This window comes from Symphalangus syndactylus, chromosome 9, assembly GCF_028878055.3.
Source record: "Symphalangus syndactylus isolate Jambi chromosome 9, NHGRI_mSymSyn1-v2.1_pri, whole genome shotgun sequence".
Lineage (NCBI taxonomy): Eukaryota > Metazoa > Chordata > Mammalia > Primates > Hylobatidae > Symphalangus > Symphalangus syndactylus.
The window spans coordinates 93,315,633-93,332,356 of record NC_072431.2 but is presented as its reverse complement, the minus strand read 5'-3'; the positions used below and the strand labels follow the sequence as shown (position 1 = coordinate 93,332,356).

At 40.7% G+C, this 16,724-nt stretch overlaps 1 protein-coding gene across 14 annotated transcripts in view; it reads right to left on the bottom strand.

The window, feature by feature from the left end:
• The window catches only part of ELMO1 (engulfment and cell motility 1), a 594,311-nt gene that overhangs the window by 268,746 nt on the left and 308,841 nt on the right, over positions 1-16,724 (bottom strand). For all 14 annotated transcript variants that reach the window (XR_008660142.2, XM_055293399.2, XM_055293401.2 and 11 more), the window contains one exon: positions 13,666-13,770. Coding sequence is in view for 13 of the 14 variants with exons in the window: in XM_055293399.2 (XP_055149374.1) it covers positions 13,666-13,770 (105 nt within the window). In the remaining variant the exon portion in view is untranslated. The remainder of the gene's footprint in view (positions 1-13,665; positions 13,771-16,724) is intronic.

The following is a 16,724-nucleotide window of genomic DNA, read 5'->3' as shown; positions in this document are numbered from 1 at the left end:
AAATTCTTCATCTGTTTAAAAAAGTGGCTATAATGAAACAATCTTGAGAAAACAATTCTTCAGTAGAAATAGTCATCTTTACTCACAGACTTATTTACTTGACATATTATAAATATTTGTCTTCTGATTCGGCATAATATTAGAAACATATATATGCTCTGTCTCACAATTGGACAAAATCATTGTGATTAATCTTATTTTTACAGGCATTTCTATTTTCCCCCCCTCAGGAAATTAATTATCTTCTATAACAGTCAGCCAGTATGCAAAGATTTTCCAACTAGATGAAATGTTAATCATAAATTATGAGGGACACTGAAGCAAGAATTGCAAGGTACTGTCTCCAGATTGTATACATTAATTATGTGATTTTTTGGGTAAGCAATTATATCTCGATAAAACTAGAAAACAAAAAAGAATTGCTGGATATGTAAGGAACAAACAGTTTCCAAGATTTACTTTAAAATTTTTTCCTGGAAACCTCAAGATTATACAAATTCCGTTGAGTAACAGCTTTGTTGGGTATGATTTTATCAACTGGTTGAGTAGCAGTTTAATTAAGAAAATATTTGGGGTCCAGATTCCAAGGTGGCCAAATAGGAACAGCTCTAGTCTACAGCTCCCAGCGTGAGTGACGCAGAAGATGGGTGATTTCTGCATTTCCAACTGAGATACCAGGTTCATCTCACTGGGGATTGTCAGACAGTGGGTGCAGGACAGTGGGTGCAGCGCACCAAGCGTGAGCCGAGGCAGGGAGAGGCATCGCCTCATCCGGGAAGTGCAAGGGGTCAGGGAATTCCCTTTCCTAGCCAAGGGAAGGGGTGACAAATGGCACCTGGAAAATTGGGTCACTCCCACCCTAATACTGCGCTTTTCCGACGGTCTTAGCAAACGGCACACCAGGAGATCATATCCCGCGTCTGGCTCAGAGGGTCCCACACACATGGAGCCTTGCTCATTGCTAGCACAGTAGTCTGAGATTGAACTTCAATGAGGCAGCCAGGCTGGGGGAGGGGTGCCCGCCATTGCTGAGGCTTGAGTAGGTAAACAAAGTGGCCAGGAAGCTCGAACTGGGTGGAGCCCACCTCAGCTCAAGGAGGCCTGCCCGCCTCTGTAGACTCCACCTCTAGGGGCAGGGCATAGCTGAACAACAGGCAGCAGAAACCTCCTCAGACTTAAATGTCCCTGTCTGACAGCTTGGAAGAGAGTAGTGGTTCTCCCAGCACACAGCTTGAGATCTGAGAATGGACAGACTGCCTCCTCAAGTGGGTCCCTGACCCCTAAGTAGCCTAACTGGGAGGCACCCCCCAGTAGGGGCAGACTGACACCTCACACAGCCGGGTACCCCTCTGAGATGAAACTTCCAGAGGAACAATCAGGCAGCAACATCTGCTGTTCACCAATATTCACTGTTCTGCAGCCTCTGCTGCTGATACCCAGGCAAACAGGGTCTGGAGTGGACCTCCAGCGAACTCCAACAGACCTGCAGCTGAGTGTCCTGACTGTTAGAAGGAAAACTAACAAATAGAAAGGACATCCACACCAAAACCCCATCTGTACGTCGCCATCATCAAAGACCAAAGGTAGATAAAACCACAAAAATGGGGAAAAAACAGAGCAGAAAAACTGAAAATTCTAAAAATCAGAGCACCTCTCCTCCTACAATGGAACGCAGCTCCTCACCAGCAACGGAACAAAGCTAGACAGGGAATGACTTCGACGAGTTGAGAGAAGACGCCTTCAGATGATCAAACTTCTCCGAGCTAAAGGAGGAAGTTCGAATCCATTGCAAAGAAGTTAAAAACCTTGAAAAAAGATTAGACAAATGGCTAACTAGAATAACCAATGCAGAGAAGTCCTTAAAAGACTTGATGGAGCTGAAAACCATGGCATGAGAACTACGTGACGCATGCACAAGCTTCAGTAGCCAATTTGATCAGCTAGAAGAAAGGGTATCAGCGACGGAAGATCAAATGGATGAAATGAAGCGAGAACAGAAGTTTAGAGAAAAAAAGAATAAAAAGAAATGAACAAAGCCTCCAAGAAATATGGGACTATGTGAAAAGACCAAATCTACGTCTGATTGGTGTACCTGAAAGTGACGGGGAGAATGGGACCAAGCTGGAAAACACTCTGCAGGATATTATCCAGGAGAATTTCCCCAACCTAGCAAGGCAGGCCAACAGTCAAATTCAGGAAATACAGAGAACGCCACAAAGATACTCCTCGAGAACAGCAACTCCAAGACATATAATTGTCAGATTCACCAAAGTTGAAATGAAGGAAAAAATGTTAAGGGCAACCAGAGAGAAAGGTCAGGTTACCCACAAAGGGAAGCCCAACAGACTAACAGTGGATCTCTTGGCAGAAACTCTACAAGCCAGAAGAGAGTGGGGGCCAATATTCAATATTTTAAAGAAAAGAATTTTCAACCCAGAATTTCATATCCAGACAAACTAAGCTGCTGAAGTGAAGGAGAAATAAAATCCTTTACAGACAAGCAAATGCTGAGAGATTTTGTCACCACCACGCCTGCCCTAAAAGAGCTCCTGAAGGAAGCACTAAACATGGAAAGGAACAACCGGTACCATCCACTGCAAAAACATGCCAAATTGTAAAGACCATTGAGGCTAGGAAGAAACTGCATCAACTAACGAGCAAAATAACCAGCTAACATCATAATGACAGTATCAAATTCACACATAACAATATTAACTTTAAATGTAAATGGGCTAAATGTTCCAATTAAAAGACACAGACTGGCAAATTGGATAAAGAGTCAAGACCCATCAGTGTGCTGTATTCAGGAAACCCATCTCACGTGCAGAGACACACATAGGCTCAAAATAAAGGGATGGAGGAAGATCTACCAAGCAAATGGAAAACAAAAAAAGGCAGGGGTTGCAATCCTAGTCTCGGATAAAACAGACTTTAAACCAACAAAGATCAAAAGAGACAAAGAAGGCCATTACATAATGGTAAAGGGATCAATTCAATAAGAAGAGCTAACTATCCTAAATATATATGCACCCAATATAGGAGCACCCAGATCATAAAGCAAGTCCTTAGAGACCTACAAAGAGACTTAGACTCCCATACAATAATAATGGGAGACTTTAACACCCCACTGTCAACATTAGACAGATCAACGAGACAGAAAGTTAACAAGGATATCCAGGAATTGAACTCAGCTCTCCACCAAGTGGACCTAATAGACATCTACAGAACTCTCCACCCCAAATCAACAGAATATACATTCTTCTCAGCACCACACTGCACTTATTCCAAAATTGACCACATAGTTGGAAGTAAAGCACTCCTCAGCAAGTGTAAAAGAACAGAAATTATAACAAACTTTGTCTCTCAGACCACAGTGCAATCAAATTAGAACTCAGGATTAAGAAACCCACTCAAAACCACTCAACTACATGGAAACTGAACAACCTGCTCCTGAATGACTACTGGGCACATAATGAAATGAAGGCACAAATAAAGATGTTCTTTGAAACCAACGAGAACAAAGACACAACATACCAGAATCTCTGGGACACATTTAAAGCAGTGTGTAGAGGGAAATTTATAGCACTAAATGCCCACAAGAGAAAGCAGGAAAGATCTAAAATTGATACCCTAACTTCACGATTGAAAGAACTAGAAAAGCAAGAGCAAAAACATTCAAAAGCTAGCAGAAGGCAAGAAGTAACTAAGATCAGAGCAGAACTGAAGGAGATAGAGACACAAAAAACCCTTCAAAAAATCAATGAATCCAGGAGCTGGTTTTTTGAAAAGATCAACAAAATTGACAGACCGCTAGCAAGACTAATGAAGAAAAGAAAGAAGAATCAAATAGATGCAATAAAAAATGATAAAGGGGATATCACCACCGATCCCACAGAAATACAAACTACCAGCAGAGAATACTATAAACACCTCTACGTAAATAAACTAGAAAATCTAGAAGAAATGGATAAATTCCTCGACACATACACCCTCCCAAGACTAAGCCAGGAAGAAGTTGAATCTCTGAATAGACCAATAACAGGCTCTGAAATTGGGGCAATAATTAATAGCTTACCAACCAAAAAAAGTCCAGGACCAGATGGATTCACAGCTGAATTCTACCAGAGGTACAAAGAGGAGCTGGTACCAATCCTTCTGAAACTAGTCCAATCAATAGAAAAAGAAGGAATCCTCCCTATCTCATTTCATGAGGCCAGCATCATCCTGATACCAAAGCCGGGCAGAGACACAACAAAAAAAGAGAATTTTAGACCAATATCCCTGATGAACACTGATGCAAAAATCCTCAATAAAATACTGGCAAATTGAATCCAGCAGCACATCAAAAAGCTTACCCACCATGATCAAGTGGGCTTCATCCCTGGGACGCAAGGCTGGTTCAACATACGCAAATCAATAAATGTAATCCAGCATATAAACAGAACCAATGACAAAAACGACACGATTATCTCAACAGATGCAGAAAAGTTTGACAAAATTCAACAGCCCTTCATGCTAAAAACTCTCAATAAATTAGGTATTGGTGGGACGTATCCCAAAATAATAAGAGCTATCTACGACAAATCCACAGCCAATATCATACTGAATGGGCAAAAACTCGAAGCATTCCCTTTGAAAACTGGCACAAGACAGGGATGCCCTCTCTCACCACTCCTATTCAACATGGTGCTGGAAGTTCTGGCCAGGGCAATCAGGCAGGAGAAAGAAATAAACGGTATTCAATTACGAAAAGAGGAAGTCAAATTGTCCCTGTTTGCAGATGACATGACTGTATATCTAGAAAAGCCCATCGTCTCAGCCCAAAATCTCCTTAAGCTGATAGGCAACTTCAGCAAAGTCTCAGGATACAAAATCAATGTGCAAAAATCACAAGCATTCTTATACACCAATAACAGACAAACAGAGAGCTAAATCATGAATGAACTCCCATTCACAATTGCTTCAAAGAGAATAAAATACCTAGGAATCCAACTTACAAGGGATGTGAACAACCTCTTCAAGGAGAACTACAAACCACTGCTCAATGAAATAAAAGAGGATACAAACAAATAGAAGAACATTCCATGCTCATGGATAGGAAGAATCAGTATCGTGAAAATAGCCATACTGCCCAAGGTAATTTATAGATTCAATGCCATCCCCATCAAGCTACCAATGACTTTCTTCACAGAATTGGAAAAAACTACTTTAAAGTTCATATGGAACCAAAAAAGAGCCTGCATTGCCAAGTCAATCCTAAGCCAAAAGAACAAAGCTGGAGGCATCACACTACCTGACTTCAAACTATACTACAAGGCTGCAGTAACCAAAACAGCATGGTACTGGTACCAAAACTGAGATATAGATCAATGGAACAGAACAGAGCCCTCAGAAATAATACCGCACATCTACAACTATCTGATCTTTGACAAACCTGACAAAAACAAGCAATGGGGAAAGGATTCCCTATTTAACAAATGCTGCTGGGAAAACTGGCTAGCCATATGTACAAAGTTGAAACTGGATCCCTTCCTTACACCTTATACAAAAATGAATTCAAGATGGATTAAAGACTTAAATGTTAGACCCAAAACCATAAAAACCCTAGAAGAAAACCTAGGCAATACCATTGAAGACATAGGCATGGGCAAGGACTTCATGTCTAAAACACCAAAAGCAATGGCAACAAAAGCCAAAATTGACAAATGGGATCTAATTAAACTAAAGAGCTTCTGCACAGCAAAAGAAACTACCATCAGAGTGAACAGGCAACCTACAGAATGGGAGAAAATTTTTGCAATCTACTCATCGGACAAAGGGCTAATATCCAGAATCTACAAAGAACTCAAACAAATTTACAAGAAAAAATCAAACAATCCCATAAACAAGTGGGTGAAGGATATGAACAGACACTTCTCAAAAGAAGACATTTATGCAGCCAACAGACACATGAAAAAATGCTCATCATCACTGGCCATCAGAGAAATGCAAATCAAAACCACAATGAGATACCATCTCACACACAGTTAAAATGGCGATCATTAAAAAGTCAGGAAAACAACAGGTGCTGGAGAGGATGTGGAGAAATAGGAACACTTTTACACTGTTGGTGGGACTATAAACTGGTTCAACCATTGTGGAAGACAGTGTGGCAATTCCTCAAGAATCTAGAACTAGAAATACCATTTGACCCAGCCATCCCATTACTGGGTATATACCCAAAGGATTATAAATCATGCTGCTATAAAGACACATGCAAGACATATGTTTATTGTAGCACTATTCAAAATAGGAAAGACTTGGAACCAAGTCAAATGTCCAACAATGATAGATTGGATTAAGAAAATGTGGCACATATACACCATGGAATACTATGCAGCCATAAAAAATGATGAGGTCATGTTCCTTGTAGCGACATGGATGAAGCTGGAAACCATCATTCTCAGCAAACTATTCCAAGGACAAAAAACCAAACATCACATGTTCTCACTTACAGGTGGGAACTGAACAATGAGAACACTTGGACACAGGAAGGGGGACATCACACACCGGGGCCTGATGTGGGGTGGGAGGAGGGGGGAGGGATAGCATTAGGAGATATACCTAATGTAAATGACTAGTTAAGGGGTGCAGCACACCAACATGGCACATGTATACGTATGTAACAAACCTGCACGTTGTGCACATGTACCCTAGAACTTAAAGTATGATAATATATATATATATATATATATATATATATATATATATATATATATATAAAAGAAAAGAAAACATTTTATTTATGACATAGCACCATGCCGAATCAAACAGAGAAAAGGGGTCAGGCTTGTTCTATTCCATACTGATTGCCCACCAGAATACTTCTCTAAGAAGCAGTGCTATTGTTTAAAATTAGGTCACTGGGAAAGGGGGCAAACCCTAAGTGATTCTGATATAAACAGTATAATAACTTACAAAATAATGAAATATTTACCTGCTCAATATATTGTGAAAAACTGCAAAGAAGTATCAAGCAACGTTTTTATAACTTGATAGTTGTGCCCAGCATAAGTCACATCTAAAAATCCCAAAGGAAACAAGGAATCTCTCAAGTAAAAAACAAATAAACAACTACTGCCTTCACTTGCTTGCTTTTCCATTTCAGGTATTTCAGAATCAGATCCTGCCTTTCTTCACCACCAGAGCCACTGTGCATGGCTCCACTCAGGCACGTGGTAGGTGTTTGATAATATTTCATGAAAAAGTCAATGAATGAATGAATGAATGAATATGAATGTTAAAAGGATTTTTCTTCTTTTAGTTGGATACTTTGTAGCATCTAAGAAGATGGATTGTTTCTGTTTTCTATGTGTATTTTTTCCCTTTGAAAAACATGTAAGCAACAATAGAAACATCTCATTTGCATGCATTTGGATTTTATTGTTGGGCGTTAAATGTTTATCTAACTTTTTTAGAGCCTGGGATTAATGCACAGTTTGCTTCTGTCTGACTGTAATGCCAAGAGGGGTCAGATGACTGACAATAGGTTCTGAACATGTGAATACTTCTGCATGTTACTTCTCCTATCACTACTCTGAAACTAATGACTATCTCTGAAACATGAAAAGCTTTGCAATGATACCTTCCCTCGGCTCACTTATTCCTTAAAATAGCATCTTTTCGGTGTCAATCAAGTGTCTTTAGAAACGGCTTCCTGACCATCTAGATTTCAGAAGATCTTTAACTGGATATGACGACTTGTTTGATAGTCCTGTGGACTTTCCATGTTTTCTAATCATTCTCTCTTTGACTCTGTCCCCTTTCCCTCATTTCCAAGAATGACAACACTGTTGCCCTCATCATACTCCAAGCCCAGAGACAGGAGGCTACAGAACTGGAAGAAGCCTGAGATTTGGAGTCCAAATATGCAAGTTCAAATTCCACTTGTCTACTGGCTATTTTTGACAGACCAAACTCTCTGTACCTCTCTAAGTCCCAGCTCCTGAATTTATAAAATGGTGATATCAATGCTTATTCCTAGGGATTACTTGAAGACTGAGCTCAACTATGCAGCCTGTCTTGCATGTTACCAAACCCACACTAGGTATTCATTTGCTCTGGCCAAATGGGAAGGTGAATATTACCATGAAGAATTACGTTATCCTGAGACCACCCTATCTGCTAGTCACAGCCTTTTTCTTAAGTATTTCTTATTATTCCAGTTCCACCTTTGAGAGAGCCCTAGGTTTCCTGGCCATTGCTTCCTGCCTTGTGGTTGAATCTTGGCTCCCACATTGGCCAGCATAGGTCTTCAGCCAAACTAAAACCAGGTAATTTGGGTTTTCCAGTAGTTCCCAGTGAATAAAATTAAATACATCAAGAACATAAATTTGGCTGGGCTCGGTGACTCACACCTGTAATCCCAGCAATTTGGGAGGCCAAGGTGGGCAGATCACCTGAGGTCAGGAGTTTGAGACCAGCCTGGCCAACATGGCAAAACCCCATCTCTAATAAAAATACAAAAATTAGCTGGGCGTGGTGGTGTGTGCCCGTAGCCCCAGCTACTTGGGAGGCTGAAGCATGAGAATCACTTGAACCCAGGACACAGAGACTGTGGTGAGCTGAAATTGCACCACTGCACTGCAGCCTGGGCAAAAGAGTGAGACTGTATCTTAAAAAAATAAAAAATAAATAAAAAAAATAAAAAAACCCATAAACTCTAATTCTAAAGATTTTGTTTCCAATGGAGTCACTAAGCTTCCTTCTTCCAAAACACTGAGAATTATCATTCCAGGGAGTAAGAAAAAAGCAAAACAAAACATCTACAACACGCTCAACTCTGTACCATTATCTTATCTCTGAAAATAATGACAGCAGGATCATGGGCATGAGCCAAGAACCCTCCCTCCACTTGTCTCCTTATTGAGACAGCCTTGTACCATTCCCTTGGTCTGGAAAGCTGGGGAGTGAAGCATTTCTAGAAAAAGTAAAAGCAATTATACCCAGAGTAAGTAAGATTCGGAAGTCTGAAATCATGCTATGCCTCCAGATTTTATTCCATGCACAGTAGGATACTCAGATTTGCATTTCCTCCTCATGTTCTGTGCCTGTCCAAGTTTGGGGTAATTCAGTTACACCCACTGCTTTCATCAGTACACAATTATAAAACTTTATTCAAATATAACATGAGAAACCAGGCTGTCCATCACAAAATTCACATATCAAAAATATACCTTTATAACTGTTAGGAGGAACAAAAGCCATGATTCTCCAGTGGTAAAAAAGCATTTATCATGGTCAAGAGATCATTTAAACCAGAACTAAAAAAAAACTCTTTACTCATGTGAATTACAAGAAATGATTAAAAGCCACTATGTGCTAGGCTGTGTGCCAGGGGCTAGAATATAAATGAACCTTGGTGCCTGCTCACAAGACATTTACAATCAATTAGGGGAAATAGAAAGTAAATACATTTAAGGTTGTACAATGTTCTAGGATTTAAATTGTGTGTCCACAGTGCAAAGAGAGTGGATGGAGTCATTCGGGTAGAGGGTCAGGAAGCCTTCTTCACACAGAAGATGGCCTTTGCCATGAGGGCTGTCCAACAGGCAGATGATGTGGGACAGGCACTCAAGCAGAAGCAAGAATGGGAGCAAAGACACAGTGGTAGAGATTTGCCTGGCTAGTTTGGCCTACCATCATTTATATAGACAAAGGCTACTATGGTGGTGGGGAGATGGAAAAAGGGAAAGGGAAGTTGGTGGCAAGAGATAAAGCCACAGAGATAGGCTGTGGGCCAGGCGTGGTCCCTGAAGCACTCAGAACTCTGTTTAGGAAGATCATCCTAGCAACTGGCACGGAAGATGGGTTTGAAGTTTCCAGACATTAGCAAGGAGGCCACTAAGATAATATTGTGAAAATATAGAAGAATGAATTGGAGGGAATAAGAATGCTTAAGGAGTTAGAATATAAATTGTGATGTCTACATGGGTCTGAGCTCAGCCACCCAGATCTCACTGCCTACTGCGTATGTCCTCCTAGACAGACGACCCACATGCATGTAAGAGTCTGGATGGTCCAAATGCCTGCCCCTTCACAGACCCGCACTATCTATTTCCTTAATGACACCACTGTCTACCTCCCACTCAAGGCAGAAACCTCCCTCTTCCTTGGAGAAGGTCAAGTTGATTTTAGTTCCAAAGTAACTCATTCAAACTGCTCCATTTCATTGCCACTCCCACTCCCCTAGTTCAAGTTATCTCCATTTCTCTATAATTTCCCACATTTTATTTTTGCCTCTGGTCTTGATTTCTCACATTGGTTTTCTAGTGGGACAGTGATTTGTCTAAACTTAATTTTCATCTTGATTTAAAACACTTCAGAAATTCTTCACTGCCTTTAGGTCCAACAGACCTCTTCAGATGGCTTAAGACGTCCCCACTGAAGTAGCACATTTGCCTCACAAGCTATGCCCCGTTTGCCAGTCCCTGCCCTGGCCATCCTATGCTAGTGTGGCTCCCCGAACAAGGCATGCACCATTATACCTTTGCTCTCGTGGTTCCATCCACATGAGGTAGTACTCTCCATCTCTTCCCTTCACGTGGTTAACCAGTACTATTCAACTGTTCTGAGCCTAGATGCCACTTCCTCCAGGAAGCTTTCCTGACCTGACCCCCACATCTGTGTTGGTGACTTTCCTCTGTGTTCCCAGCATACTCAATCAAGACAACACATGCCAAGTGACTTGGAAACTGCCTGGTATTTGTCTCTTCACACCCCACCCCACCACCACCACCTCTACTTTCGATCTCTAGACAGTGAACTCCTCAATGTCAGGACCCATGAGCAACTTGTTTTCTTGAGGAATCCCCATCCTTTGGCTCATGGCTGGGCATTTGATGGTTACTTAGGAAATGTGCAGCCTGAGGGACTGAGACAAGCAAAGGTCCAGAGACAGAGTCCTGGGGCCTGTGCATTTGATGGGTAGGCAGAGGAGAAACCCGCCAGAGACACTAAGAGCAACGGTCAGCAACAGAGCCAAGACAGATCACTGGCTGCTGGGCAAGAGAGGACTGGTCACTAGAGAGTGTCAGGTGTCAAGGGCAAGGCCAATGAGACAAAGGATGAGGAAAGTGCTCTGCATTTGGCAATACAGCTTCCAGAAAGCAATGGAGAGAAGTCTTGGAGCAGGATGCTGAAAAGTGAGTGGCAGGCAAGTTGAACACAGGGCAAAAAACAACTTGGGAACACATGGCTAGAAAGTGGGTGAGGGACCATGATACCTGGGAGTGACAAGGGCAACGAGGGAATATTTGTGCATATATACATGTGTGTTTGTGTGTGTGTTACAATTTTTTTTTGATCTCAACTATAAATCTGACTAGCAAAGAGAGTGAATAGTGAGGCTATATTCAGGTACAGAATAAACATTTATCAAAGGAAAGATATAAATAATAAATGAAAAATTGCATTCATAGAGAAGATATACATCCTCAAAAAAGCAGATTTTTATCAAAATGTAAACTGAAAAGATTGAGCCCGTCTTTATGTTTCAGAAAAAACCACTGAGCTCATGAATCAAAATTTAGTTAGCTGTCCAGATCACTATTTTCACTACCTACAGCACTATTGCCATATCATGGAGATATCTATGTTCAAAGTCACCCTAAAATTTCCTTGCAGAGATCTTCAGACTTTATATATGCTCTACTAACCCCATGCATTCACATAAATAGCCTTAGCTTTGTATCTAGTAAATGCCCCAAAGTCAAATGGGACACAGAAAAAATTAGGGAAAGGACACTTTTGATAAATCAATAAAGTCATCTGAGATACAAGAAAGTCTAACCAATAAAGAAAAGTGCATGTGGATCAAACGCCACACTTTTCTTTACAAATAGGTTTTTTCTTTTAAGTCCTTATCAAATATAAAGTTTTGTCAGGCTGCCATGGTATTCATTTCACTTACAATGTTTAAAGAACACATTGAGGAAAACAGGCTTAAAACATTAAATTACTTTTCATGAGACATATGCTTCTTATGCAATTAACAATACATTCAGCATCAATAAGCTCCAGTTTTAGAAACACTCATCCATGAACATTAATCAGTTAATGGTAAATTCAATTTCTACTTAGCTTCTACTTTTCACGCTCAACTCTCCAAGGCTATACTACATGGTACCTCAAAAATATTAATTTACTTACTACAAAAGCAGATTACATTCTTAGAAACCATCTGTGCAAAAAATATATTCACATATAAGTCAAATCAAAGTTTTATGGAAAAACAATTTTCTTATGTGGGACTGTATTTCTGACCAAACACCTGATCCCAAGCCTTTCAGAGAAATGACAATAAAATTCTTTATATAATCAGATTACAAATAATATTTCAGAATAGGTCAAAGCTTCCCAAACTCCATATACATATAGAACAATACACAGATTTAAAATATATTGCCTAAAGAGAACTCAGTGATCTGGCATGGCCTTATTCAAGGAGGTCACTGCTGGGTGGTACAGTTTTTCACTGTGCAGACAGTCCCATAGATTACAGATTTTGGCCAGTAGCACACCACTAGGCATGGTGACAACCAAAGAAACATGCCCATACATTGCCAAATGCTCTCTAGGGGAATAAATACTGTCCCAACTAAGAACCGTCAAGTCTCTCCGGTTTACAGAGGAAACATGAGCCCAGACCAAAGGAACTGCCCACACTGACATCACTAGATGATGATAGTGCCAGGCTCGAACCCAGGTCTCCAGGGAGCCAGTGCTACAGAGAATCCAACAGAGAATGTGAGATTAATGGACATGCTCTTACCATATTTTAAGTTCAGCCTTACTCTTCCTGATTTAGGTGACTTGTTCATCAAATACTTTCTAAGCTTACATCTAGTCATCATTTTAACCACTCACCAATTCCCCTGCCCCATTTATTCATATCCTTCCCTGATCTCAATCTTGGATCTACCTCATCCTGACTGAATCTGGGTTCTTCACCCTGAGGACAGGGGAGAGGTGTCAGCACAAATCTAGGGCTCCAACCGAGCAGCCCTGATAGATGAGAGCCTTCTCCACCACTGTCACCTTAGGGTTCCATTCATTCATTCTCCATGCCAGCAATGCCCAGTCAGCAGGTGGCATCTTCCATTTCACAGAGAAAACAGAGTCCCCCACTTCCTTCTGCTCCACCCACAAATTAATCTACCTTTGTGACTAGAATTTGACGAGTCTGACGTGAAATGTAAGAAGGCATTTCTCCGCCTTCCCCATCTCTCTCATTTTTCTCTTTGTTTCTGTTTATCTTATTGTTCCTCCAGTGTCAGACTCAACAGCCTCTGAATTTGGAGTCATGCAGGTTTTTGGTAGGTAGTTCATTTTTGTTCCTTGTTATTTAAGAGTTTTTGTCATAATTCAATATTGGACTACATGAAATGTTTTCCCAGTATCTACTGTATTTTTAAATGTCATCAAAAGAAAAAAATAAAAGTTAAAATCCCCATTTCAGTCCCCTGATTGATCTCACTTAATTCTGATTTTTTTTTTTTTTTAGTTTACTAAGAAAGCCAGAAAATACGGGGTCACTCATCTAAAGGTAATCCCTCCGTATCTGTGAGTTTGAAATTAACATTAAGTAGGAAACACACAATATCTGAAAAGGGCCTTGTTGCTTACCCGGATGTAGGCATCTTGGTGGTGCTTGGCAAAGTACAGCATGTTGTCCAGAGCCAACATCCCAGGTGGAGTCTGCGTGAAGTCCATGGCAGGGTTGACATGATTCTGTGAGTAAAACAAAATCACGGTAAGGTGAATTATTCAGCAGATTTTACCAACCACCAGAGATCCGATTTCCCTCCTCAAGAGTGAAGTGCTACAAGGCAAGCTCCAAATAATCAAACATGATGACATTTTCTATCTCCATGTAAACCTACTCAGGTGGATGCAGGGACTTCTTTCTACTGCTCCTCAGGACAGCAAAACCAGATTTTATACCTGGGATTAGGAAACCGAGCTAAAGATTCAAATATAGGATTATTCTTAGACATGTGACATTGTGAGAAAAAGAAAATGATGCAAAAATTATTTCTGGTGGCTGCACTAAAATGAAACCAACAGCATTTGGGTAGAAAAAAACTGGGATAAAGCCACACCTCTGGTATTTAATTCGGAAGCTGACTCCAAGGAAACCATGACCTACCCACACCTTGACTCCGCATCCTTATTTGGGAGGTTAAATACAGCTGCATACATTGATGGGCTTTGTGAACTGTTCAGGGCTACACAGTCCACAGGCCTCTGAGCACAGACACTGGATAAAGTTCAGATATCCACAGGGTCCTGACATCTGCCTGCTCTGAGAACCTTCCTGTCTGGTCTTTAGGGTCACCACACACAACACACAGAACCCCAAAGATGAAAGAATAGCTACAGATATGCAGAACTCAAACACCTCAGCAACACAAAAAACAATCCAATTTAAAAGTGGGCAAAGGACATGAATAGACATTTTTCAAAAGAAGACATACAAATGGCCAACAAGCATATGGAAGAATGCTCAACATCAGTAATCATCAGAGAAATGCAAATGAAAACTACAATGAGATACCATCTCACACCAGTCAGAATGGTTATTAGTACAAAGACAAAGAATAACAGGTGGCAAGAAAAGGGAAAAAAGAAAATGCTTATATACTGTTGATGGGAATATTAATTAGTACAACCTCTATGGAAAACACTATGGAGATTTCTCAAGAACTAAAAATAGAACTACCATTAAACCTAGCAATTCCATTACTGGGTATCTACACAAAGGAAAAGAAATAATTGGCTGGGCATGGTGGCTCATGCCTGTAGTCCATTTTGGGAGGCTGAGACAGGTGGATCATGAGGTCAGGAGTTTGAGACCAGCCTGGCCAACATGGTAAAACCCCGTCTCTACTAAAGATACAAAAAATTAGCTGGGCATGGTGGCGTGTGCCTGCAATCCCAGATACTCTAGAGGTGGAGGCAGGAGAATAGCTTGAACCTGGGAGGCGGGGGTTACAGTGAGTCAAGATCGTGCCATTGCACTCCAGCCTGGGCAACAGGGCAAGACTCTGTCTCAAAAAAAAAAAAAAAAAGAAGAAATCGTTATACCAAAAAGTCATCTGCACTCTTATGTTTATTGAATACTATTCACAACAACAAAGATATAGAATCCACCTATATGTCCACCAATGGATGACTGGATAAAGAAAATGTAGTACATATACATAATGGGATACTATTTGGTCATAAAAAAAGAATGAAATCATATATTTTGTAGCAATATGGATGGAAATGGAAGCCATTATTTTAAGTGAAATAACTCAGAAACAGAAAGTGAAATGTCACATATTCTCACATAGAAGTGGGAGCTAAATGATTTGCACACATGGGCATAGAGTGTGGAATGATAGACAATGCAAACTCAGAAGGCTGGGAATGGGTGGGATGATGAGAAATTGCTTACTGAGTACAATGCACTATGTAGGTGATGGATACACTAAAAGCCCTGACCTCACCACTATTCAGTGTATCCACGTAACAAAATTACACTTGTACCCCATAAATTTACCCAAATAAAAAATTGTTACAAATATGCCAAAGAGGAGAAGGCCTGGCTGATCTGAACTCTCCATCTACTTGAGATCACCCAGCAAAAACATCACAAGACTCTTACTAAGATTAGCAATCTACTCTTCACCATTAATTACTGAAAACAATGACCAAGAACTATCCTGGAAATGCAGATCTGCCAGCTTTTCCAAGATGGTGGATAGGAGGCAGGACCACTTGCAGCTTCCATTAGGAAGGACAGAGTAGCATGTGGAGACTTACATCATGAACTTTTGTTCCAAGAACTACCGCAGGAACATACCAGGAAAGCCGAGATAATTCACAGACCCTTTGAAGGAAATGGATCACCACTGCAGGCTCCCTGGGAGGCAACCAGCACACTAAACAAAAACACAACCAAGGACCCGCACAGGGTCCACTTCATTCCCCTGCTAACTCCACTGAAGCAGGTGCAGGTATCGATGGCTGCAAGATCTGAAGACCGATCATATCACAGGACTCTGCAGACACTTGCCAGTACCAGCACGGAGCTGCGTAGCTCTGCTGGCTGGCTAGACCCAGAAGAGCAAAAACAATCACTACAGCTTGGCTCTTAGGAAGCCACATTCCTAGGAGAAGGGGGAGAACACCACATCAAGGGAGCACCCTGTAAGACAAAAGAATCTGAACAGTAGTCCTTGAGTCCCAGATCTTCCCTCTGACTTAGTCTACCCAAATGAGAGGGAACCAGAAAAACAATTCTGGTAATACGACAAAACAAGGTTCTTTAATATCTCAAAAGATCATACCAGCTAACCAGCAATGGATCCAAATCAAGATTAAATATCTGAATTGCCAGAGTAAGAATTCTGAAGGTGGATTATTAAGTTACTCAAGGAGGCAGCAGAGAAAGATGAGGACCAATTTAAAGAAATAAAAAACAGGATAGAGGATATGAAAGAAAAATCCTTCAGTGAAATAGCCAACATAAATAAAAAACAGTCAGAACTTCTGGAAACCAAGGACATACTTAGAGAAATGCAAAATTCACTGGAAAGTAACAGCAGTAGAATTAACGAGCAAAATAAAGAACTCAAAGCTCAAAGACAAGGCTTTTGAATTAACCCAATCAGTCAAAGACAAAGAAAAAAGAATTT